Source organism: Lynx rufus, unplaced genomic scaffold, assembly GCF_022079265.1.
Source record: "Lynx rufus isolate CCGP_SWC_20201006 ecotype Redwood Valley unplaced genomic scaffold, mLynRuf1.p SCAF_5, whole genome shotgun sequence".
Taxonomy (NCBI): Eukaryota; Metazoa; Chordata; class Mammalia; order Carnivora; family Felidae; genus Lynx; species Lynx rufus.
In genome coordinates, this window is record NW_025814867.1 from 151202135 (window position 1) to 151228395 (window position 26261).

The 26261-nt window shown below is 39.1% G+C and overlaps 1 protein-coding gene across 2 annotated transcripts in view; it reads left to right on the forward strand.

The window, feature by feature from the left end:
- The window catches only part of DYRK1A (dual specificity tyrosine phosphorylation regulated kinase 1A), a 149008-nt gene that overhangs the window by 112161 nt on the left and 10586 nt on the right, over positions 1–26261 (forward strand). Inside the window, exons 4-9 of one of the 2 annotated variants that reach the window (XM_047098672.1) lie at positions 2305–2424; positions 4429–4617; positions 8732–8879; positions 13255–13541; positions 16073–16219; positions 18499–18639. In XM_047098672.1, coding sequence (XP_046954628.1) covers positions 2305–2424; positions 4429–4617; positions 8732–8879; positions 13255–13541; positions 16073–16219; positions 18499–18639 — 1032 coding nt within the window. The remainder of the gene's footprint in view (positions 1–2304; positions 2425–4428; positions 4618–8731; positions 8880–13254; positions 13542–16072; positions 16220–18498; positions 18640–26261) is intronic. The other variant, XM_047098673.1, reaches the window with a different exon arrangement.

Sequence of the window (26261 nt, forward strand, 5' to 3'; positions counted from 1 at the left end):
CGAGTTGCGGAACTCCGGCCGAGCATTTCACATCCTAGACTCCGGTCTCCCACTTGCAAGCTGGTGACAAGAACACTGCTCATTCTCAGGAGATCATTGAGAGGATTCCATGAGCGATGCAGAAATCTGTGTATGCTTCTGACAGGGCGTGGAGCAAGTACTTGCTTCTCTTATTTTACTGTCAACTACTTAAGTCATTCATTTGTTTCTAACCGCAGCTACGCCTCCCGCCGAACTTTTCTTAGAGTAGTAATGAAATACCTCACTGGTTGAGGTTCTGTAAGATCTCATGGTGGGGTTTAGCCGCATTCCAGTGCTCTAAGGATGGTCTTGCCGAGTTAATTCCCTGCATGAGAAAACGTTGCCAGGGTCTTAAAAAATAAAGAAGGAAATATGTTAAGGCAAACCTTTTTCATTATCTTAACTGCTTATAGCATTCATTCACATAAAAATAATTGACATGCTTATTACCAGTATTGTTACTCGATTAAATTACATCTCCAAGGAACAGTATAAGAATAAAATACCCTGTGCATCTCACTGTACCTGCTCTTTATATTTAGCAAGATAAAACAACATATATTTGAAAAATTAAGTACTTTGGATTTTCTTATCAATTGCTGCCATCTTTGCAGACAAACAATTCTAACCACCAAAGAGTTTTACCCCCTTAAACTTTATTTCGAACTTTAAGGAGGGAAAGATCATGAGGACAGAGAATGAATTAATAGCCTACTACAGTAATTCAGTGAAATTACTCTCTGGATAATAGCTTTTTAGAGTTTGAGTATAGAGGCAGAGGAAACCAATGTTAATGTTAGTTTTAGAGAAAATGCACCTGGAAAACTGCCACGATCGCTCCCATCTTGTCTTACCAAGGGGATGGTGACTCTTAAGTCCACCATCACCTTACAGACCAACCCTCTGTTTTGTTGGTGTGGGTTGACGTGGTTAATTATCCCAAGACCCCAGACATTTCAGTGAGGCCTTGGTATGATGCCTTTGCTGTCTCTCAGCCCCTCACCTTGACCTGAGTGTCCTTGGAGAGGGGCTGTGCCAGGGGATCTGGCTCAGTCATTAGATTTTGTGGCATCGCTGTCTGCAAGAGCTAGACAGGAATCCGCGAATGGCTGGTGATGGTGACTGTAGGTACCTTGATGCACGTCATCGGTTTTGAGGATCTGTTGATGGCAAGAAGCCCTGTTGGGACCACAGTCCAGGATCTTGGCGCACTAGTGGAGGCCTTCCTGGTGTATGTACGGAGGATGCCCCTGCTCTGGTCCCCCTCCCATCTGGCAGGAAGCTCACAGTTGAACTCTGACTACCTGTTACAGGATAAAAGGGACACCGTTTAGGATTCGAGTGGGGAGGTTGTTAATAGAATGTGGTTGGAATTAGTTTTTAAAAGAGTTTCACGAGCTTTAAAGTGTTCTCTGGAACTTACTTGGGGTCCCCTCCTAGTGTAATTGTAAGTAGAGATTTCGGTATTGTGGATTCATTGGTTTATTCAGCAGGTATTTATGAAACATATCGTATGTGCCCACCGCTGTTTTAGGCAAAGGGAATAATACACCACTGAACAAAGGAATCCCTGACTTTATGGAGTTTTTCTTGTAATGGGAGGAGAAGGAGAAAAAACTAGAACCAGTTAATGCGTAAATATAGTATGTCAGGTGGCGCTAAGTGCTAAGGCAGGGAGGGAATGCAGACTGTAAGCTGGGGCGTGTTACCCGGGAGAGCATGTTTTGTTAAAGAAACAAACGCAGGTTTCCGCCTTGCTTACAGGGCAGGTGTTTGTCAGAAGGCAGGGTCGAGGGTGTGGGGGTGCTGCACGCCTTAGTGCCGGGCTCCAGTCTTGCCCCGTGGCCGCCTTGCTTTGTGGTGCCAGCGGGTCCCGACACCATGTCCTAGGAAGCTGAAAGTTAGGTTTGTCTTTGCCTTTTTGCCTTTTGTCAACCAGATCGGGCTTTAGGAATAATTCGGAAGAACTTTTTCCTTGTATGATGGAGAAGCCCTCTTGGGCAGTGGCGTGTGTGTCTCCTGGACTCATGGGTGTGTCTGTGATCCCACTTTAATTTGGGGAACGGGATCGAAAGCCACAGCTGGCACATTATCTTCTAATTTCACTTCTTTGTTCCAGTGGTCTTCATTGGAATCCAGGCGAAAGAGATAACTGAGAGAGAATGCATGATCTTCTAATGTAGATGTCTTTTTTTTTTTAATACCTGTACACAGGTTACAGAAGAGAGGGGATTTATACCAGTACAGTATAGTTAAAGTGCTAGTCTTTTCTGTCTATTTAAGGTGATGCCTGATATTGTCATGTTACAGAGGCGGATGCCCCAAACCTTCCGTGATCCAGCAACTGCTCCCCTGAGAAAACTTTCTGTTGACTTGATCAAAACATATAAGCATATTAATGAGGTAAGATGACTGATTTCTTTTAATAGCATATCTTGCAATAGAGCAGGGAAGAAAAGTTACTTTGTGGCCTTTTTAAATATACTAAACTTTATTCCCAGTGATTATAATATTGATGATTATTGTGTAGACCCCAGTGTTAATGATTTATAGGTAATATAATTGTGTAAAAGAAAAAAACTATATTAACAAGGACTGCAAAAAATTAAGATAATTGTAGGATGACTTCCCTTTTTTCCAAGTTGTATTTAATATATGCTGAGATCATGTTTCTGTAATAATTCTTCTCTAAAGCAAGAAAGGAGAAAAGGAGGGAATAATGACACTGTAAAATTATGCATATGTTAGAATTTTGTGTAAATTATTATATGTCTTTCTGTTTTCGCCATGGATGTCAGGAAACTCAGAGTGAGATCTAATACCCAGTTAACAGGCATTTGGCCTACTTTATTTGATAGGTCTCTATTTCTGTGGCTTTAAATTGTCTTTTAAATTTTTATGTGTGTGGCTTTATTGTAAATATTTGAAAGCGTTTTTGGTGGATGTAAATAGAGTAAAAAACATAGCACTTGGAATTACTCCTATCACCTTGGCCCTTTGGCTCCAAAAATTATTTTTCTGGTGTCTTAGACCTTTGGCTTGATTGCCATCTGCTTCTAGCCGCAGCTCTAGCTCCGTAATTAATTACGAAATGAGCTTTTCTGGAGAAGAGTGGATGTGTCTATGATTCCTTTCCTCTTCATGTGAGCCCTGTCTCCTTTCATACTAAAGGCTTGCCCCGTTCCAGCTCTGGAGCCATTTCACTAAAAGCATGTTCTTATGCATGTGTACAGTTTATATCAGTTTGATGCTGTTTAATGCCAGTATAGTTGTATTACTGTGGCAGTGTGGCAAGATAAGAGTAGTATGCACTCAATGATGAACATTTCTGCGTTGGATTTTGTACACAATGTGTTAGAAAAGATGTGCCAAACTAGTTTTGATTATCTGGAAAATTGTTAAGAGTTTATTAATGTCAGTTTGTTAATATCTGGGAGATTATTAACAAAGCTGCTGTTAACCTGTGGTGAAATGAGAGTTTCCCAGTAGCTTTGCTGAAGCAGGTTTTTAACCATTTTGGCACCTTGTAAACTAGAATTTTTCTGGTGTTACTCTGTGCAGTGTAATTTATAATTTCCTCAGTTAGTTACCAATTACTTGAACTATTGCCTAGTCTACCTGTAATTTTTTAACTGGCTTTAGCAACAATTTTGTAAGAAAAATAGATAGAAGGAGAAGAACTCAACTGTGATCAGCCACAGGGTTTACGGCCCTTAGTATGGGGAAGGGGAAGGGGAAGGAGCGGCCGGCTTTCATTAATTGTTACGTTATTATAGGCTTAAAAACCGGAATGTCTCAGACGGCCTTTTGTATTAGGAAAATTATAGTTCACACCCATCTAAACTTTCATTTTTAAAACCTTTTGTCTTAAGACCAAATATAAAATGGGGATGCAGGAAGTTGATAGGATGAAAAAGCTCTTTATTTGGTTTGGCATGTGTTGATTACATCAGTATCTACACACACACCCCCCTCCCTGCCCCATCCCTCATATTATACTCATACAAGCTATGCCATCTCATTGTATACAAGTTTTATCCTAGTTTAAGAAATCAATATAAATCAGACTCTGTTAGTCTTCTTGAATGGGATACTTTGACTAGTCACTTAGCATCTGTTGATAAGATGTATAAACAATATAATTTAAAGGTGAATTTCACCGTAGACGTTTTTCAATGGTTATATATCAGTGTCATTACGTAATTCAAATAGCAACTATAGAAAATTCTTTATTTCATTTTTTTGTATTTGTTCTAAGGAATAAAAATTCATCAGTTTCTTCCTGATGGCACATTTGTCTCACGTATACTCTTGATCTATATCTCACACACACGCATGTGCACATGGCGCCTCCTCACCCCCAAAGATTTAAATTCTACACTTAACACCGGTACATTCTCATTTCAGGTTTACTATGCAAAAAAGAAGCGAAGACACCAACAGGGCCAGGGAGACGATTCTAGTCATAAGAAGGAGCGGAAGGTTTACAATGATGGTTATGATGATGATAACTATGATTATATTGTAAAAAACGGAGAGAAGTGGATGGATCGTTACGAAATTGACTCCTTGATAGGCAAAGGTTCCTTTGGACAGGTAATTTAATGGAAAATGCTGTGTTTCCTAAATTAGAGCTTCCTAGTGAATCATGTTGTTATGCCTTTTCCTCAGTAGTACACTTTCAATGTCTGTAAATAGATGTAAACAACAGATATGTAAGTATTTGGGGTTATCATGGTCCTTCAAAGGCAGTAAAACTGCATCAGCTCTAAAAACTCCATTAGACTTTCCATATTTACTTTCCAGAGCTATCGAGTACTTACCTTACTGATACATGACTTGATCGGAATCGCTAACAGGTGGTATTGCCCCTTTCATATGGATTGTGTATGGTCTCTGGATGATTCTTCACTATGGATGCAAGAGATAATTACCTTCCTATCTGATAACTCCTCTTCAGAAAGAAAAGAGTTCAGTTGGCGCAGCAGGTGCCCTGCCACTTTTTTAGAGGCTGGGAAAGCCAGGGGCTGTGTCCTGGTTTTTCTCTCAACTTACCTTCTGTTATCAGGCCTTGAAGTGGGCACATGGTCTTCAGGGTTTTCTCTTCCCGTTCTCACAGTACCAGCACGGCTGATACCGTGACTGTGATGGAAAGGATCATTCAGCAGCTTCTAGCAGCTTCTAGCAGGAAAAGAGAGGAAGGGGCTCCCCAATAGAACCCGGTGTTTCTCTTTATTCCTGGCCTCGTCTCCACCCACAGCCCTTCCGTCCTCACCTGCCCACCCAGCCTCAGCGTAGAGCGCAAAACCCTAAATATGGCGGTCTCTTGCATCAGTTGTGCTCAGACCGAGAGCCATCACACCTTCGTCCTTGCACTTTGAAGAAACTTTTTCTCTGGCTGTGGACCTGCCCCGCTAGCTGCTCCCACTTGTCAGTCCTATCTCATTGAGTCCCCAAGCTCTGTTTGGTGTGAGGTGTGATTTACTGCTGATCCCAGTCTCCTTTGCCTCATGCCCTTTGTGTGGTGAGGCCATCACTCACCTGCAGTTCAAACACTTCTTTGGACTTTTCAGTGATGAGGATAGAATGGGTTTCAAAATGACTTTCCTGAACCACCTTTAAAGAAAAATGGTTTTGTTTTGTTTTGGGGCCTTTTAAAACTTTGGAACCCGCGTGCTCCTATTTACCCATTCCTGCTCTGAGAGAAGGAAAAATAATGCCTTTTTTTCAGCCTGTGCATGCGTCTGATCACACTTAGGACAAAAAATGTACTGTGGGCCATTAGCAGCCACCCAGAAAAGACCCAGAAAAATCTTCAGCTATTAAACCTGTAAGGAAATATGTACAAGGTTGCTAGGAGGCCTCTGTAATTCCAGTGTGGCTCTTCAAGGCCCTGGTGCCACCTGTGTATAGTATCTGCCCCTTCCCGCTTTCAAATTCCAAGTAGTTGCAGTACTTGTAAAGAACTCAGGGACCTTCTCCTTGATTTGTAACCTCTTTTTCTTTGAGTTAGGGGTTTCTCAGTGTTGGGGGAGTCCCTCTTTATGAAGTATTACTTCTTTTGTCAGAAGCAGCTCCTTCTCTCTCAGGGTCTCCTAAGGAAAGGCGTGTCTGAGGCCCAGCTTTTAGTAAGGCCGCACGCACCCTAGATCCAGGGATTGCTGGCTCCACCTTGAAAATCACACCAGCTACTTGGGCAGCTGCCTTCAGTAGGACAGTTTTCTAACCCCTGTGTTGTTCACTGTGGAAATTGTGCCATACAGCCGACTCTCTAAACTTCGTTTTCCACTTTGGTTTTTTGGTTTTCCCTAAATATGTAGTCTTTGAGTTCAGAGTGATGTTTTTCTCCTCCCCTTCACTTTGATTTTCTCATACTTTAATTCCTAAGAGCAAGTGAGCATAGTTAAGCGATTGAAAATTGAGACCCGTTGACCTCAAACTCCATCTCATCAGGTTAGACTGATGCCTGCCTTAGGCTCACGCGTGTTCAGGTTCAGGACCCGTCACTCACCAGGTAATGTCTTCCATACTGACTTGATCAGATTTTCTCTGAACTCTGCCAGATCCTTATCAAGTAAGGTGCTCCTTCATTTCTTAGCCAATGGTTAGGAGTCTTGATTGCACATTGAAATTTCCCAGGGAGCTTTGGCAGGGGGTGGGGGGGGATGTTGGGGGGAAAGGACTGCTACCTGGGCTGTAAACCAATTAAACCAGAATCTCTGTGGCTGGATTCTGCGCGTTTGTATTTTTTCAGGCTGCCTGTTGAATGTGTAATTCAGGGTCGGAAACCATTGCTTTAGCATTTAGCCGGTTAACTATTTGCTAAGTCAGTAAATAGTTGGGCCCGTTAGTGGCCTTTGTCCTGGAGACCATTAGGATCCGGGCGTAGAACTGCAACTCTTGGTGCCGTCAATATAGTCAGTGAAACAGAAGAATATCAAAACAGCTTGGTCAGATGTTTATAGGGGTAGCCTCTGATTTTAAAGACAGTAGATACTCTTTTTTTCTAGAATTGGATGAAACCAGAAATAATTGGATTTTTCATTCCAAGTTTGATTTAAAAAATTTTTTTTAACAAGTTATTTATTTTTTTGAGAGACACAGAGATGGCGCAAGTGGGGGAGGGGCAGAGAGAAAGGGAGACAATCCCAAGCTGGCAGCACAGAGCCTGATGTGAGGCTTGAACCCACGAAACTGCGAGATCGTGACTGGAGCTGAAACCAAGAGTCGGACGCTTAACCGACTGAGCCATCCAGGCACCCCTCCAAGTTTGATTTTAATTGGACCATTTATAATATACCATTGACGATATATTTAACCTTGACTGATGTAAATCTTCATGCATTCCATTCTCTTCCTCTCCTCTAGTGGTACTCAGCCTCCAAATTGGAATTACCTGGAGTTCTACCTACATCTATCTCCAGGCTTTCTGAATATGCTAGAAAATGTATAAAAACTCTTGCCTATTCAGATTGTATTTATTATAAATATAAATTAACATTTAATCAGATTGCTCTTTCTGATTTGTGGATAGTTCTCTTTTACCAATGTATTGATTTCCTGAGTTTTTTAAATGTTTATTTTGTGTGTGTGCGAAAGAGATAGTACGTGAATGGGCGAGGGGCAAGGAGAGAGGGAAAGAGAGAATCCCAAGCAGGCTCAACCCTGTTGGCCCAGAGCCTGACTTGGGGCTTGATCTCACAAATCGTGAGATCATGACCTGAGCCAGAATCAAGAGTTGGATGTTTCTGACTAAGCCACCCAGGCGCCCCGATTTCCTAATTTTTATGTAACTCTCTTTGTTAGTAATGTGAAACGCCTTTTAAATGAGTAAAATTAAGATGAGAGGTGTACATGGTGATTTGCTTATGAACACTCCACTTTCCTTAGCATTGATTCCTACTTTAAAACTATCAAAATCCACTAATTGTGGCTTTTACCTTATATCATGGAACTTTCTGAGTAATTTGTATTAGATTTATTTTTTTTAAGGAAACCTATTCTTTTGTTATATACCCGTGTTTGTGAGAATCTAACTTAAGGTTAGGAAGCTTTCTGCATTTTTCAAATGACTCAGAACCTTATTTTAAATATTTTACCTGAGGGGTGCCTGGGTGGCTCAGTCAGTTGAGTGTCCAACGTTGGCCCAGGTCATGATCTCAACAGTTTGTGAGTTTGAACCCCACTTTGGGCTTTGCCCTGACAGCGTGGAGCCTGCTTCGGATTCTCTGTCTTCCTCTCTGTCTGCCTCTCCACCACTCATGCATACTCTCTCTCAAAAATAAATAAACATTAAAAAAAACTTTAAAAAATAAATAATTTACACATATACTTGAGATTTAAACCAGGTTTTTCTCCCATTAAAAGGTTAGGAGAATTGTTTTATAGTGTCATTTAGTAAAAAAGGTAAAAAAGCAAAGCACTTGTCATGATGTAAATTTGTTTCTGGAGAAATCTAGCTTTTGTTAAGAAGGCAATATTGTGGATATTTAGAAATACTGTAAGGATACAAAAGAAATGTAACTGAAAAGGTTGACTTAAAGTTGACTGTAAAGTAGTAAATGGATGAGACTGAATGGAAACGAACAGGACCTCATCTTAGGGAGATGAGAAGAATGAGAATTAGGTAAATATACAATTAAAGTTAAATGTAGAATGTCGTGCAGTTGTTGCCATTAGTAGAGAATTATTTATCTTTTTTCTCTTCTAGGTTGTAAAAGCATATGATCGTGTGGAGCAAGAATGGGTTGCCATTAAAATAATAAAGAACAAGAAGGCTTTTCTGAATCAAGCCCAGATAGAAGTGCGACTTCTTGAGCTCATGAACAAACATGACACTGAAATGAAATACTACATAGGTAAACAAACAGGCACACAAAGCCATGTGCCCTCACATGGGCCAGAAGTTTGAGTTCATGGTTGTTTTTGAATGAGAATATGTTAATTTTTAAAGTGATAGGTTAAAAATTCAACTGTTTATTTCTGTTGGAGGGCATAGATTTTTGTCGGTCACTCGATCTGGCAGTAATATTCTAAATCTTGGGGAATGTGCATTCCTCGTGGTGTATAATTTAGAAACACAAGAATAGTATCATGTTTTGCAACTTACTAGTGCCATTTGTTTGCTGTAATGATGCACTTTGTCCAGGGGTCCTCTTTTTAGCAACTTTAACTGTTTCTCCTACCCTCAGAAATTAGAAGTAAGCCAAATATATTACAATAATAGAACTAGTTTTGGAATGTCTGAGCCAAGTTCTCAGACTCCTCCTCAGGCTGTTTGTCAGTTTGACAGCATTAGATGCTGTTAAGACTTATTACAACAGAAAAGAGGTAATAGCCACTATTTCTTGAACTCCTATCATATTCCTTGTGCTTTTCTTCCATCATCTGTAATAGAGTAGTCCTGTAAGGAAAGCGGTAGGGTCCTTAGATTATAGACTGTGTTTACAAAGTGTAACATACTCAGGATCCCAGGGGCTCTGCAGCTAGCATCTGAACCTACCTCTGCTGGAATCTAGACCCTGTGTTTGTTTCCTTGTCTTACAGTGTTTTTCCTGAAAACAAAAAAGAGAAAAATTCTGGAAATAGTGAAGTCAGTTGATATATGGGCCCAACAACATCTGAATATACCTTGTTTAATACTGTTCTCAGTCAAATCTAAGATGCCAAGGATTGTAAGATCCCATTATTCTATGTGCCAAGAAACAAATTGCTACCAAGAGTAAATATAAAATACCATCAAGTTTTAAGATTGAGACCTTAGGATCAACTAACTATAGAAGTTTCTCTAGGCATGTATACATAGCAACTCATTTCCAGAAATGCTGGCCTGACTTGATAAACATGAGGTTAAATTTTATTTAATAAATATCTTTTTATGAATAAGTGGGCATTATGATTCTTTAGTGTGCCCAAAATGGTGGAAACAAAAAATGTTTAAAGATGTAAGGTTCAGGGGCGCCTGGGTGGCGCAGTCGGTTAAGCGTCCGACTTCAGCCAGGTCACGATCTTGTGGTCTGTGAGTTCGAGCCCCGCATCGGGCTCTGGGCTGATGGCTCAGAGCCTGGAGCCTGTTTCCGATTCTGTGTCTCCCTCTCTCTCTGCCCCTCCCCCGTTCATGCTCTGTCTCTCTCTGTCCCAAAAATAAATAAAAACGTTGAAAAAAAAAATTAAAAAAAAAAAAAAAGATGTAAGGTTCAGATACCAAGATCAGATTTCCTTTATGAAACCGCCTTCATTCCCTAGTGTTACAGTAAAATGACCTTAATATTATTAATTTTTCTTAATTTCTTCTCTGTAGAGAAAACCTGATATAATCCATAGTAATAACATGTCTATTTAAACCCTTTTTTTTTGTTGTTGTTTATTTATTTTTGAGAGAGAGAGAGAAACACAAGTGGGGGAGGGGGAGAGAGAGACAGAGACAGAGACAGAGAGAGACAGAGACACAGAGACACAGAATCCGAAGCAGGCTCCAGGCTCTGAGCTGTCGGCACAGAGCCTGACGCGGGGCTGCAACCCATGATCTGTGAGATCATGACCTGAGCCACAAAGTCGGATGCTTAACTGATTGAACCACCCAGGTGCCCCTAAAACCTTTCATACTCACTGAACATTTACTGTTCAGTGTCAGTTATAACGTGTAAATTTGAGCCTGTTTTCATTCAAAGGGCTTAGAAGCTCAAGAAGGACATTTGAAGGATACTTGACTTATAATCTGTGAACATCTTCCTCCTCACTCTTGTGTTTTGTGTTTTGAGTGTTTGCTTAAGTAGTAGAGAAAATGTTGATGGCATTACATTTGAATTCTGTCTTACGGAAAGAAAACATGGCAAATTTATAGTAAGCATTCAATAAATGTTAGTTATTCAGTTGTATGTAATAATGGCTGTCAATTTGTTTTTAATAAACTGACTTTAATGATTATTAATGGCATTAATTATTATAGATGCTTTTGGGATGCGTTTTTTTTTTTTTTTTTAAGTTTTTATTTAGGAAGGTGGTGAATGCACAGTGTCTCAAGAAACTGAGGCTCTATATTGGAAAACAAGCAAAAACTTTAAAATTAGACATAGCCCTGCCAGGAGAATTGACACTTAAAATTTAAGATGTCTCAAAGTCATATTGCTCTTTTGTGATGTCAGTAACTTCTTTTTGTTTTGAAGTAATTGATAAGAATAATTTATTCTAATAGTTTGTAGTCCTAGGTCTTTGAGACTTAAAAAAAAAAAGTCTTCTTTACCATGCAGCATAATTGCTCACGTGGATTATTTGGTATCTGTCATGGGTCTAGTTAAAATTCACTTTAGGTTTAGAACAAAGTCTTGCTGACCCTCAACAAAGTTCAGTTAAAAAGATAACACAACTGTATCCCCAAAGTTCGGTGAAAAAGATACATAAATATACTTGTGTTTGAGCTTTCTTTGACAATGTCTTTAGTGCTCAGCCCATTGTAGTTACTCAGTAAATGAGTAATGAATTGGGAAGTCAGGTGGAACCAAGTGGATTGATCTTCCATTCGAAGAACTTTGTAATCACAGAGTTTCTTAAAGGAATTTTTGTAATTACACTGGAATTTTGACATCAGTTACTTTCTACATTCTTTTTGTGGCTACTGCTTCATCAAATTAAAACTCTTGACCATGTTGCTGGGGTGTCTTCTTGCCCATGGAGCTCTGTTTATAGTATTAAACCTATGCACTTCACTGATTAAGAGCAGATATTATACATTCTTTTTTTTTTTAATTTTTCTTAATTTTTTTTATTATTATTGAGAGAGAGAGAGAGCAAGCAGAGGAGGGTTAGAAAGAGGGAGACAGAGAATTCAAAAGAGGCTCCAGGCTCTGAGCTGTCAGCACAGAACCTGATGTGAGGCTCGAACCCACTAACGGAGATGGTGACCTGAGCCGAAGTCGGACGTTTAACCGACCGAGGCACCCAGGAGCCCCAGATGTTATATGTTCTTATGTAACCTTTAAGGATTCTTTTTATTTTCAGAGTGTTGAGTTGTACTGTAGACTCCTATAGAGCCATTTAGCATTTGTATTATTTATCCCAGCTTTGGATTGTTTGTATCAAGAATGATGTGAAACCAATGTTGACGGGCTCTGCTCCTGGGGAGGCCATTCAGGAGCACACAATGTATCCCCCATTTTTGGGGACCAGAGATTGAATACCGTCATAGTTACTCCAGATAGATCTGTAGAGAAACCTGTTTTTTTATGAAACTAAGAGACCAAAATGAAGGTAACCTTGACAGATGGTTGTTTTATGTCATTCCAGTTGAGTAACAAGTGTTCAGCTTGGTATATATAAGAATTTTATAGTGAAGGGCAGCACTTTATTGAATGACCTCATCTGATGTGCAGTCAGTGTTAATACTAAAAGCACAATCTTTGAAGCAATTTAGTGTGTATTAAGCCTTTTTAGAGGTCAATACTGATCGCATATAATGGCTTCTGTACTCTTTTTTCTCATTCATGAGCCTGCTTACAATTTCTTCTTGTGATTGAGCTTTATTTTCAAGTTTTCCCAAACCTTCAGTTGTGCACAAGATATCCCATGTACCAGTTTGATGAACGTAATCAAATGCCTTGATTATGAACTCTAATTCTTGTAAAGCATGCTTTTCACATACTTGTTGTATTTGCCTAAAAGAAAAAAGATCTGTGCCTTCCTTTGACAATTGTTACAGGAAATTACTAGTGAGATCCAAGGCTCAGCAAAGCGGAATATGGATATATATCAGAGCCTGAGAGCCGCCTACAGCAGCATGGTCACAGCCTGGAGATCCCAGTGGGTGGGGCTTTATATGAAGTAGTGAGGTTGGGCTCTCAGGGAGTAAAAAATACTTTCTCATAGAAGTGAGCAGAAAGTCACTGAAGTATTCTCAGTATTGTTTGTCAGTTTGCTATGTGTGTTTTCAGACCTGATTTCTTTTTTCTTTCTTTTTTTTTTTTTTAAACTAAGCATTTTGGTGATACTTCTCACGTTATATTGCTGATTGGCAGGCACGACACCTGTTTAATTAGCAGGTGAACAATCTAGATATTCCTGACTGGTTACAGAATGTGCTGTTAGTGCAGAATGCCGATCTCCAAATTTTAACTTGGTTTTCAGTCTACATTTGACGTGGAAATGTTGTTAGACTGTTTGAGAGTTCATGCATGCATACATTATTCTCATCTTATTGGTATATATAATTTAAAATGAAACTTTTTCTTCCTCTTTCAGTGCATTTGAAGCGCCACTTTATGTTTCGAAACCATCTCTGTTTAGTTTTTGAAATGCTGTCCTACAACCTCTATGACTTGTTGAGGAACACCAATTTTCGAGGTGTCTCTTTGAACCTAACACGAAAGTTTGCACAACAGATGTGCACTGCACTGCTTTTCCTCGCGACTCCAGAACTTAGTATCATTCACTGTGACCTAAAACCTGAGAATATCCTTCTTTGTAACCCCAAACGCAGTGCAATCAAGATCGTTGACTTTGGCAGTTCCTGTCAGTTGGGGCAGAGGGTAAGTATATTTCAGGACTTGTGTATTAAAGTAGAATTAGGTAAAAGCGTAGGTAGATATTTGAGATGTTATTAATGTGTATACAATTCAGAGGTAATCACAGGATGGTTATCTTTAAAATGTGCTGCTTGAATCACGTTGTGTTGAAACCTATTTTGGGGAAGTATCTCTTCAAATGCAAATAGTTAGGTTTTGAATGAGAAGGTATTGGTTTTTTAAAATGGGGTTTAAAAAATGACCTGTGTGCCTAAAAGAGAGAATAGGAGATGAGCGAATTAAATATTACGTGGATCTGTGTATTTTCCAAGTAGAGGTTTTAGTATAAACTTGGGGCTATTCCAATACTAGAGCATTGAATCCTTGCTATGAAATATTTCTCTAAAGATCAAGATAAATGTGTTTCTCCAAAAACTGGTAAGTTAAGAAAAATACAGGTAATTTTACATTACACATGGTGATCTTGTATAGAAATTACACAGTTGGTTAGTGTACTTGTGTTGATAAATACGTTTAAATCTTTTTTGCCCTGTATACATTCTGACACATGTCCAAACTGGTTTTTCTCAGACTGCTGAAGACAGACCTGTCTATAGCAATAAATGGATTTAGATTTAGCTGATGGAAGAAAGATTTTTCCTGCTATTCTTTCTAGCGTTAATGAAAGGTACCCTTAACAGCGGGTTTTGCATATAGAATAGGAGTGATAGGTTGCTCTCTTCTTGAAAGGAAGTCAGATCCCCATTTGATGATGTTTTACTTACTTCAGACACTGTTCCTATTTACTTGAAAGTATTGAAACTGCACTTCTTAGCGGGGGGAAAAAAGGAAAGGCCACAACTGACTTTCAGATACTATTTCATGTTGGCTTTCCGCTTTTTGTTTTTCCCGATTGGATTTCTTATCCTGTGCAACTTTTCTGTTGCACAATCTTTTTGTGTTTTAAGCATGGCTGGTTAATTTAATCGTGGAGGTTCATAGCCAGTTAACAGGACTATCAGGCTTTTTGTTACTTTCTACAACTTGTTTTACAGTGTTCTGTAGATCACTGATTGAGATTTAGGGGAGTGGGAAGCAAAGTTTGGGGTTTCAGATGCCTCTGAAAATCAAGAGATGTGCGTAATTGTTGATGGGGATGAAGTATATTGTGAATGGGAAATACATGCCCATCTTGAACGTCATTTGAATAGATTTAGATTTGGAAAACTTCTACGCCCTCACCTTTTAAACCTAAATCCTATGTTGTGATCTAATATCAAACACTATTGTGCCTCTCCAGCCAAATTGAGACAACTATCCCTTTAGCTCCGTGAGGTTTAAACTATGTGAGCGTGTCAGGTGAGAGTGAGAGATCCTTCCTGAGACGCACACCCAGTGGCCCTGCCCTGCCCTGCACTTACTGGTTCCGTCTCAGAAGGTGGCCGGGCAGGCGTGTTGCAGGGGATTTGGGTGCACAACCTTGTAGATGACCCAGCCGCTGCTTTGACCAAACCGAATAGACGAGTGACAGACGTAAGCTGGGAAATGAGACCTTTGAGATGTAGGGAGTCGTTGGGGCTTACCAATGCTGTTGGCCCTCCACACGTAATACTTCTTACCTCTCCCTTTGAATTTCACTTTCTTCATTCTGACAAGGCCTTAGGTTTGGGGTTGATCTGCTTATGGGGCATCAGATTGTTTTTGGGGACTCGGCTAGAGTTTTAGGTGGGAGCCACAAAAGCATCCGTGAGAAAGCACCACGCCGCTGGCCACCTAATTGGACTGTTAAGTGTGAAGAGCTTTAGTTAGGAGGATTTTGTTTCTTTCTTTCTCTTTTTGAATAAAACTTTGTTTGCTTTCCTGATGTTTCTAAATACAAATTTATGATGGCTGAAAATGAATTGGTCTCTAGAGACATTCTCAGATTACTTCATTGAAAATTATCCATCTCAAGATTTTTTTCCCTAAGAATTCTCAAATGGAGGTGGAGGAGGACAGGGCAGAGAACAAGTGATTGATCAGGAATGACCTCCGGTTGCATTTTATATGGGGGTGTTTCTCAGATACATCTGTGAAACCAGTACAGTAATAGATGTCTGAATTTTCATTTACATTGTACTGAGTTTATTTGACTTGATGCTGAAATACATTCTGTAGGTTAATTAAAATACAGTTTAGTCCTTAAATTAGTGGCAAACCAAGTGCTATCCATGGCAGGAAAGAGTAATTAATAGGGAGACCCTATTCTCAATAATGTCTTTTTTCTAACAAAACATAATTGTTTTAAGGTGTATCTTGATTGCCAGTTAGGATTGGACTAAATGAAAGGGCTTGAATTGTATGTTTTGCATTTCACAGTGTGATTAACCACTCTCTTGAAATGTTTGTTTAGATGATACTTGTAGCATAAAGGTGAAATCAGTAAATGGAACCCCAGCTTAGGAGTTAGCCAATTATTTTTTCTGTTGATACCAGATAAATGTTCTTAATTCAGTGTTGAGCACAATTAAACAAAACTTATGTTGGAATTAATATGATATTGCAATATATTTCAGATATACCAGTATATTCAGAGTCGCTTTTATCGGTCTCCAGAGGTGCTACTGGGAATGCCTTATGACCTTGCTATCGACATGTGGTCCCTTGGGTGTATTTTGGTTGAAATGCACACTGGAGAACCTCTGTTCAGTGGAGCCAATGAGGTATATGATGATTACTTTCTAAATTCTGTTTCTGTTTTCATAATTCCCTTTTGTTTTTAATCTTTGTGTAATCTTAAAATTTTTTTTAGGAAAAGACGTCTGCTTATAATCAAGTTAAATATTCAAATGTTGGGTCAGTTTTGAATTTATATTGTTCATTTAAAAAGTTTTTCAAGGGGCGCCTGGGTGGCGCAGTCGGTTAAGCGTCCGACTTCAGCCAGGTCACGATCTCGCGATCCGTGAGTTCGAGCCCCGCGTCGGGCTCTGTGCTGACTGCTCAGAGCCTGGAGCCTGTTTCCGATTCTGTGTCTCCCTCTCTCTCTGCCCCTCCCCCGTTCATGCTCTGTCTCTCTCTGTCCCAAAAATAAATAAACGTTGAAAAAAAAAATTAAAAAAAAAAAAGTTTTTCAATTATTATAATGGTGAGTTTAGGATTTTGAGATGGGAAGCGAGATCTTTTCATCTGCTAATAAGGAGAACAATAAGTTAGATTAGAAAATGTTACACATTTTGGTTTCAATGTTACAGATTTTAAGTATAATATAACAGAAAAAGGTAACAAAGGCCCGAGGGCCACTATGAAAACAGTGTCAACATTGCTGTAAATTTTGAGGGTACGATTTAGAATTTAAGAAGTGATGGCTGGCAGCCTTGATGAGATTTGATCTGAGTAATTTAGGGTGAACTATGATTATAGAATTTTAGAGCTACAGGCTATATGTAATTCTTTTAATTCATGGGTTTCCGGTCTGTTCTCAGAAGGTGTTGGAAAGTCAGAGGCAGTGCCTAGGAGGGCACGGGAGAGGCCATGCTCTCTTGTAGTCAGAGGAATTGGACTTCCGTTGGCTTTAAAACCTTGTGGGTTTTTTTGTGTTTTGAAGAAAAGTTAACCATTACAGATCTTGATCAGTCCATGCATTTATAAACAAGAAAAGAAAGACCATGACTTACACAGGGTTATACAACTCTTAATATGGCGTCGGAAACTTGTCCCTTCCATCCTTCTAATTCACTTGAACTACAGAGTAGTGAGCTAGTCCTGGGCAGTAACTGGCATAGTGTGTGTTTGGTATTGTTTTGTTATCCTTAATATTATCCTGTAAATCAGGATCTTTCTCATGAGCTTACACGGTATTAAATTCAATTGTATTAATTCTAACTAAAACATAATGAGATACAATTAACTATATTTTATTAAATCATGTGAAACTTCAGTGGCTTCCACCTCACCCATTGTAAGAGCCAAGTTCTTTGAGTGGTTCAAAGAATCCCCCATTCCCTGTGACTCCTGCGCTCTCTCTACGACCTTGCCTCCCCTCACTCTCTCTGGACCAGCCCGCAGCCTTACTCTGTGGTCCCTTGGAAACAGTAGCCACAGGCCCATAGTACTAAGGCCTTTGCATTAATGCTTCTCCGTGCCTGAAATGCCCTTTCCCCAGGGAGCGCGTGGCTCCTTCCCTCCCTGCCTGGGTCTTTGCTCTCATACCCTCTTCTTGGTGACACCCTGCTTTCGGTTGCAGTGCCCCTTCTCACCCTCCATCTTTGAATTTCCTCATGGTTCTTCATCGTCATCTGACATAATGTATTTCATTATGTGTTTGTTCATTAGTGATCTCTTCCCCTATCATACGAACTTTTTGGCAGGGATTTTTTTTATCTGTTTTGTTTACTGCTATGTTCTACTGAGCATGGCTTCTAGCATATAGGAGACACTTGGTATTTGAGTGAATGAACCTGCACTTAAAAATATACTTTATTTGGTCCACACTTTATTAAGCCTGTGGGATTTTTTTTTGGATGGTTATTTGATTTTACGTGTTCATTTGTTTAATTGTCTGCCCTGCCCTGTGTGGAATGGTGGGCTCCAGGAGGGCAGGGACTGTATCTCTTTTGTTCATTATCGTGTGCTCAATGCCTAAGAGGAGTGCCTGACACGCCCAAGATGCTCTGTTTAAAATTTATGGATGAGGGGCGCCTGGGTGGCTCAGTCAGTTGAGCATCCAACTTTGGCTCAGGTCATGATCTCACGGTCTGTGGGTTCGAGCCCCGTGTCGGGCTCTGTGCTGACAGCTCAGAGCCTGGAGCCTGTTTCAGATTCTGTGTCTCCCTCTCTGACCCTCTCCTGTTCATGCTCTCTCTCTGTCTCAAAAATGAATAAAACGTTACAAAAAAAATTAAAAAGAAAATAAAATTTATGGATGAACGAATGAACTGGTGAGGAGAAGCAGCATGTACTACAGTAGAAGTTACAGGCGTTTTTGTTTTTATTTTTAATACAGGTAGATCAGATGAATAAAATAGTGGAAGTTCTGAGTATTCCACCTGCTCACATTCTTGACCAAGCACCAAAAGCAAGAAAGTTCTTTGAGAAGTTGCCAGATGGCACTTGGAACTTAAAGAAGACCAAAGATGGAAAACGGGTAAAATAGGGAAACTTGATTTACTTATTTATATTTTTACATATATATTTATTTAGCCTGTGTTACTTATTTCATTGCAGCTGTTGGTAGCTCACTTTGTATTTACTTGAAATCAGTGTCTCCGTTAACAATTTCATTAATAACCTAGGCGTCTGCTTTCTTCAAAAGTTGGGTATAGTTTGCCCTGGACTGTCTGTATGGACGAGTGTGTGTTTAATGGGCAGAGTTAAGGCTTCATGTTGGAAACCGTATGTCTGCCGTGTGACACAGCTGATCAAATCACCGTGCCTCATTTCAGCAGTAGAATCCGAAAGTTCAGCCTCTGTCTGTCACAGTGAGTGTATATAACCACGTCACAGTAAACAGTACTGCAGCTGTGGGCAGTAGAGGTCAGGATTGCAGTAAACGGCTTTTTCAAAACAATTAGTTCCGATGGGAGAAAAGAATTTTTGACTTGGGCGATTTGCGGCAAGAATATCAACCGACTCCGTAATCCTTCGGCAGATTTCAGTTCTGGTTCCTAGCTCGGTGGCATGGACGGCAGGGATGTCAGTCCAAAACCCTTGCAATTAAGGTTTTCAAAATGTTAGGTTGTTGTAGTAATTTTCTTCTGGTTTCAGATCGCTAGACTGCGTCAGTTTAACAGAGTGAACGATGGCAGTTTCGCATCCTGATCTACTTTTTGTTTTATATAAATGTGAAAATAATCATGTGTTTTGTAATCTAGTTTGTCTCTGGTGTAAGATGAACGTGATGTATCAATACCCGATGGTGTGTGATCTTTGCACCAGACACCTTGGGGTTGTAGTTTAAACATGTTGTTGCCACTTAGGACGATTTCCGCGCCACTTTGTATTTTGCCCCTTGCATTTTAGCGATGCTGCCACCAGGTGTCCTTTCCAGTGAACTGAAGATGATGGTTCTTGGCTTTAATTCACCTTCACGTAGGCTTTTAATACCAAACGATTTTCTTTAGAAGATTTAAAAATACATCCGTAATTGTATCTTCCATACCTGGTTGTAACTTACTGCACTCTGCCTTATTCTCTGAGCTCTAGGCAGGGCAATATCTGGCAGCCACAGTCAGCCTCCTCCCGCTAAGGAAGGGATGGCAAACACCACACAAGCATCCTGAATCCTTTTGCTTTTATCCACGGAGCGAGCTTCTCAGTCATGGCCCCTTTCCCCTTGAACCAGAGCACAGCCTGGAGATCCTTAGCTTCACCAGCATTCAAGGTAGCTCCAGCCAGTCGATGTGAAATAGAGTTGGAGGGCATGAAACCTCCTTCGTGTTTTCTCTCTCCGCAGTACAGGCGGCTACTGCTTTCTCCATTTGGAATCTTTTTGTTTTTTGTTGTTTTTTTTTCTGCCAGTTTTTTCTTTTTTTCTAAAGAAAACATTCATCCCATCCCATGCACATCTCTGCCTTATAAAACCACAGTGAAGCTACTATGGGCTGAAACCTATCATTTCTCTCAAACCGAGCTATAATTACTTTTTAACAAAATTATGGGGGGGGTGCATTTCAGAAAAGAGTAGATAAATCTTTTCCCTTCTTAAAATTGAAAGTATCTTAACCTGTATTTAATACCTCTTACTTAACTGTAGGTTTTATGAGATTTCCCTTAGTTGCAATTAGCAACTCATTTAAGAAACTTAAAGTATAAAATAAGTATTTGTCTTCGGACATAGGTAAATTTTTCACCAACTAAAAACTCAAATCCAGAACCAAATGATTACTTTATGAAGGCTGCACTCGGGAGTTTAACCATAAGTATGAACTCATTGCGTGTGCTGTCGTTGGGTATCTTTGTACTGTTTATTTTCTCAGTGATTTTATTTTTACTTGTAATTTCTCACCTATGTGTCAAGAGCCCCTTTTAGCTGCCTAGTAATGATATCTATACTCTGTGTATGTGTTTTTGGTGGGGAAAGTGGATGAAGAATTAAGATGCTGATTTGTTGAAGTATAGTTTAGATACAATAATATAACCAATAGCTAGAATAAGATAACAGAATGTTGTTGTGACCCTTTGTCATCCCACCCCTACTTTCTGATTTCTCTCGTCCTAGGTTAGTTTTTGCCTGTTCATAGGCAAAATTCATATGAATGTAATCCTATAGTATTTACTGTTTTGTTTCCTTCACTTTAACAAACATCATTTTTGGAAATTCATGCCTACTGTGTGTGTCAACAGTTATTTCACTTTACTGCTTCATAGTATTCTATCGAATTAAAATGTTGTCGTTTATCTGTATGTACCTGTCCGTGGACATTTGGGTTGTTTCCAGTTTGGAACTATTATGAATAAGGGCTCTGGGAACATTATTGCATAAATCTTTTGTACACATGTGTTGTCATTTCTCTAGGGTCATTGCCTAGAGGTAGAATTGCCAGGTCATAGGGTATATGTGTGTTGATCTTCATGAGAAAATACAGTTCTCCAAATTTTTTCATCATTTTACATCCCTACTGAGTATGAGGGTTCTAGTTGTATGACATCCTCCCCATTTGACGTGGTCTCTCTTTCTGAAGTTAGCCATTCTGACGGGCGAACGTACGTAGCGGTTTCATTTGCATTTATTTCCCCATGACTAATGGTATGTGCTTTTTAAGCATTCGTAGAGCTTTTTTTGTGACCATCTTTCCAGTCTTTTACTCATTTATTGTTGAGTTGTTTAATTGAGTTGGAGTTTTTTTTTGTTTTTGTTTTACACATAATGAATATAAGTGCTTCGTCATACATGTGTCCATATTTTTTCCCTGGACTGTAGTTTACTATTTCTTTTCTTAGTGGTGTTTTTTTGATGAGTGGGAAATTTTACTATTTTCAAATGAAATCAAATTTGTCAACTTTTTTTAGTGAAGGCTTTGTATCTGAAGAAATCTTTGCTTTCCTCAAGTTTGTGAGGGTATTCTGTGCTTTCTTTTAAAAGATTTTTTGATCCTAGCTTTTATGGTTAGTCCTGGGGTTCATCTCGAATTAAGTTTTAAGGATGGAATGAGGTGTAGGAGTTGATGTTCACACCCCCAGATGCCTGCCTTAGAGTTACAGCATCGTTTGTTGGATACTTGCCTTTCCCCGTCAATCTGGGTGCTTTTATTCAGTTACTGTTCTTTTTTGTGCGGGCTTGTATTTGCACCTGTTCTGTTACATCGCTTTATCAGTCCTTGAACCGGTACGACAGTGCTGGTTCCGTACCGTGTGGGAAGTCCCCAATGCAGGTAGTGTAAATTCACCAGCATCTTTTCTTCCGTTTCAGTTTTTTTTTTCCCCTCCCTGTTCCCCAGGTCCTTTTTATTTATGTAGAGATTTTAGAATCAGCTTATAAGTCTGTAAAAAAAAAAAAAAAAAAAAAAAAATCTTGCTGGAGTTTCTGTTTGGATTGCATTAAGGGTCCATCCAGGAGAATGGACATCTTAACAGTATTGTGTCTTCAGTCTGTGATCATGGTTTATCCATTTATTTAGTCTTTCATTCTTCTCAACAACATTTTGTAGGGTTTAGTGCAGAAATTTCACACATATTTTTAGTTCATTTTATTTAATTTCTGATTTTTTGATACAATTTTTAAAGTATCGTTAAATGTCATTAAAATGTCATTTTTAAAGTATCGTTTTCTACTTTCTCATTGAAAATATGTGGAAATAGAATTGAGTTTGTATATTAACTCGTATCCTAAGATCGTGCTACATTTACCTATTTGTTCTAGTTTTTTATTTGTTTTTAGATTCTGTAGGGCTTTCTACTTACTCACATCCTCCACAAATGAACAGTTTTATTCTTTCAATCTGTATGCCTTTATTTATTTTTCTTGTTTTATCATACTGACTAGGACCTCCGTATATTGAGTAGTTTTGGTGAGAACGGACATCTCCCCGTGTTCTCAATCTTGTGGGAAAGCATACCTATTTAAGTATGGTGCTCGTTGTGTATGTGTCTTGTAGCTCTTTCGGGTTGAAGGAGTAGTTTCCTGTGTTTTTAGGGAAGTGTCTTGCTTGTTTGTTTTTCTAAATCATGAGTGGGTTTTGAATGTTGTCACATGCTTTCTGCACCCGTAGAGATGATCATATGGTTTTTTTCCCTGTTATGTGGTAAAATACATCAATAACTCTTAGAGTATTAAGCTCAACCTATGATAAACCACACTTCCTACATATTGCTGGGTTCAGTTTGCTAGTCTACATTGTTAGGAATATTTGTCTAAAATTTTAATATAATGCCTTCATTAGGTTTTGATCCCAGGATTCTGCTGGTCTCATAAAACTATTGGGGAAGTATTCTTTCTTGATTTTTCTGAAAGAGTTTGTATAAGATTGGCATTATTTCTTTTGTAAATGTTTAATAGAGTTCATCGATGAAGCTATCAGGACTGGAGATGTTCTTTGTTAGAAGGTTATTAATTGTAGCTCACATTTTTTGGTAAATATGTGGCTATTTGGAGTTTCTTTTTTGAGTCCATTTTGGTAGGTATGGATTTCAAGCAACTTGTCCTCATCTAAGTTGTTGGCTTTGTCAGCATAAAATGACCCCTAATATTTCATTATTATCTTTGTAGTTTCTAGAGGATCTGTAGTGATACAGTCTCTCTTGTATTCCTAATATCGGTCATTCCTGTTTTCTCCTTTCTCCCATTACTGTTGCTAGTGGTTGTGAAATTTGCCAGTCTTTTCAAACAACCAGTCTTTTGTTTTGTTTTTACTGTTGCTTCGTCTTGTTTCTATTTCACTGGTGCTTTTCTCTGTTATTTCTTTTTCTTCTCCTTACTTTAGGCTAAATTTGCTTTTTCTAGCTTCTGAAGGTGGAACCTTAGATCATTCATTTAAAACTTTCTTCTCATAGCATTTAATGGTATAAATGTCCCTCTAACTATTGCTTTAGCTGCATGCAGCAACTTTTGATATATTTTAAGTCTCATTGATTTTGAAACATTTCTAATTTCCCTTGTGATTTCTTTTTACTCATTGTTATTTAGAATGTTGTTGTATAATTTCAAAATATTTGAGGATTTTCTAGGTATCTTATTGTTAGCTGATTTCTAATTCAATAGCATCATGGGTCAGAAAACATGATTTCACTCCTTTAAATGAAATTCATTGAGACTTGTTTTAGAATATAGCAGGTAATCTCACCTTGTGAATGTCCTGTGTGCCGTTGCAAAGAATTGCATTTTATACAGTTGTTTGGTGTAGTGGTCTACCGATGTCAGTATAGGTCAGGTTGTTCGATTTTTTTTTTCCATATCTTTTACATCCTTATTTTATATGTGTGTGTACATGTGTCTGCCTGTGGATATTTGTTTTATCAATGACAGAGGGAATGTTAACCTTTAGTGATAATTCTGGATTTGTCTTAATCTCCCTTTCGTTGCTTTATGTGTTTCAAAGCTCTCTTAGTAGGTGTGTACCCATTTAGTATTGTTGTGACTGTGATAAATTGACTTTTTCATTATGATGAAATGTCTCTTTTTATCTCTAGTAATATTTCTAATTGTTAAGTCAGACTTGTCTGGTATTACACTATCTGTACCAACCTTCTTATTCATAACATTTTCATAGTCTGTACTTTTTGTGCCCTTTAACGTCAAATCTGTCTGTATTTATATATGAAATACGGCTTTTGTATGCAACATTTAGTTGTCAAGCCTTTTAATCCAGTCAGATAGTCTCTTTTTTTCACGTTCAGTTTTTAACCCATTTAGTTATTCGGAAGTTTAGGTTTTAACTGTTATGTTTGTTCTCTGTCTCACCTTTTTCCCCCATTCCTTCTTTCCTGCCTTCTTTTGGGTCAGTGGAGTACTTTCTGGTGTTCTGGTATTTTATTTCATCTCCTCTCTTGACCCTTTAGCTCTTACCCTGTGTGTAATTTTTAGTGTTATATGTACCCTTAATGCATCAGTTGACGTTCACGTAACACCACTCGATCAAGCATGCCCTTTTGTCTGTCTACCTCTTGTGCACGTGGCATCATACGTCACTTCTGCATATGTTATAACCCTCACAGCAGACACATCGACTGCTTAAATAAAAAGGGACTTTTAAAGAAATTTTGAAACACACACAAAATAAAGATACTAAAAAGGTCTTTTCTGTTTACCTATGTATGTTCTTGATTCCTTCCCACCCTTCTTGGCTTCCGGCCTGAAGAACTTCGTCTGACTTTTTTATTTTGTAGGGAATAACTTTTGCTGATGGTGTCTCTCAGCAGTTGTTTATCTGAAAATATCTTTATTTACTTTCTTAAGGAAGATAATGGACATTTCCATGGATGTAGAATTCTAGGTTGACATTTCAGCAAAAGAGAAAAGAGGTTATAACATTGCTTTGTGTATCACGTTGTTTCTAAAGAGAAGCCAGTGGCTTTTCTAAGTGTCCTTCCCTATATGTAATGTTTCTCCCTTTCCCCCTTCCTTCTGGCTGATTTTAATGTTTTCTGTTTTTGTTCAGTTATTCAATAATTTGACTCTTAATGTCTCCAGGTATAGCTTTCTTTGTATTTATTTTCCTTGGAGTTGCTAAGTTCTTGGGTCTGTGGGTTGATCGCTTTCGTCAGTTTTTCCTAAGACTGTATCTTTTCCAGTATCTGTTGCTTCAGTCTTTCTTCTCCTTCTAGTTCTCTACTGAAATGTGTGTGACAGGCTCAGCATGATCTCAGAGGTCTCCAGTTTGTTCATGCTGTTTTCTCTTTTGTTGTAGTTTGGATAATTCCTTTGCTCTGTCTTCTGATTCACTGATTTTTTTTTTTCTTCTGCTGAGTCCAGTCTGCTGTTAAAACCATTACGTGAATTCTTGATTTCTGATATTGCATATTTTAGTTCTAACATTTCCGCATTTCCACTTACCTTTCAGGGAAAGGTTTCATTTGGTCTTCTGTAACCCCCATCTATTCACACATGTGCACCTTTTGAACTAAATTCTTTTACCTATTTGTTTATCATGGTTATTTGTAATGCCGGCCTGCCAGTTTCAGCATCTGGGTGGTTTACTTATGTGGATCTTCTGACTAATTTTTTCACTTTGATTATGGACCCATCTTTTTAAAATTTCTTGTGTCTGTAGTTTTTTAAATGCACTCTGGACTTTGTATCTGAGAACAGTTGTGATGGAAGTAAACCCTCCCTCCAGAAAGAGATGCACCTCTTACTCCGTCATATGGGACTCAGTCCATCTCCTTTGTAGCTGAGCTGAATCTGGGCCTTGCTTTGTTTGTTTGCTCGCTCCACCTAGATTCTGTTCTCCACTGTCTTCCTAGGTTTTAAGCAGTGTCTGTGGAGACCTGAGTGCTCTCTCTGCAGCCCTGCTGCCCCAGGCAGTCTGTCCGTCCTGCTGCTCAGTTCCCTGGGGGCTCATGTCTGGGCTCTTCGCCTGCCCTCTGCCTTTGGCCCATCCACACTGCCAGGAGTTGGTTCAGAGTTGGGCTGGATTCTTCTTACCCACATCTCTGGCATTTGCTCCTTCCCTCACCTTAGGTCTCTTCTCTCCTAGAAAGGGCTTCTCATTTTCTGGAATTCAGTCAACCCTGATTTGTTTAGTTCTTGGCACTCAGATGGGTTTTTTAAATGGAATGATTTTGTGGCCTACCTGCTGGCTTGTATTTGCTTTCAGAGGGAGAGCCGTGGTC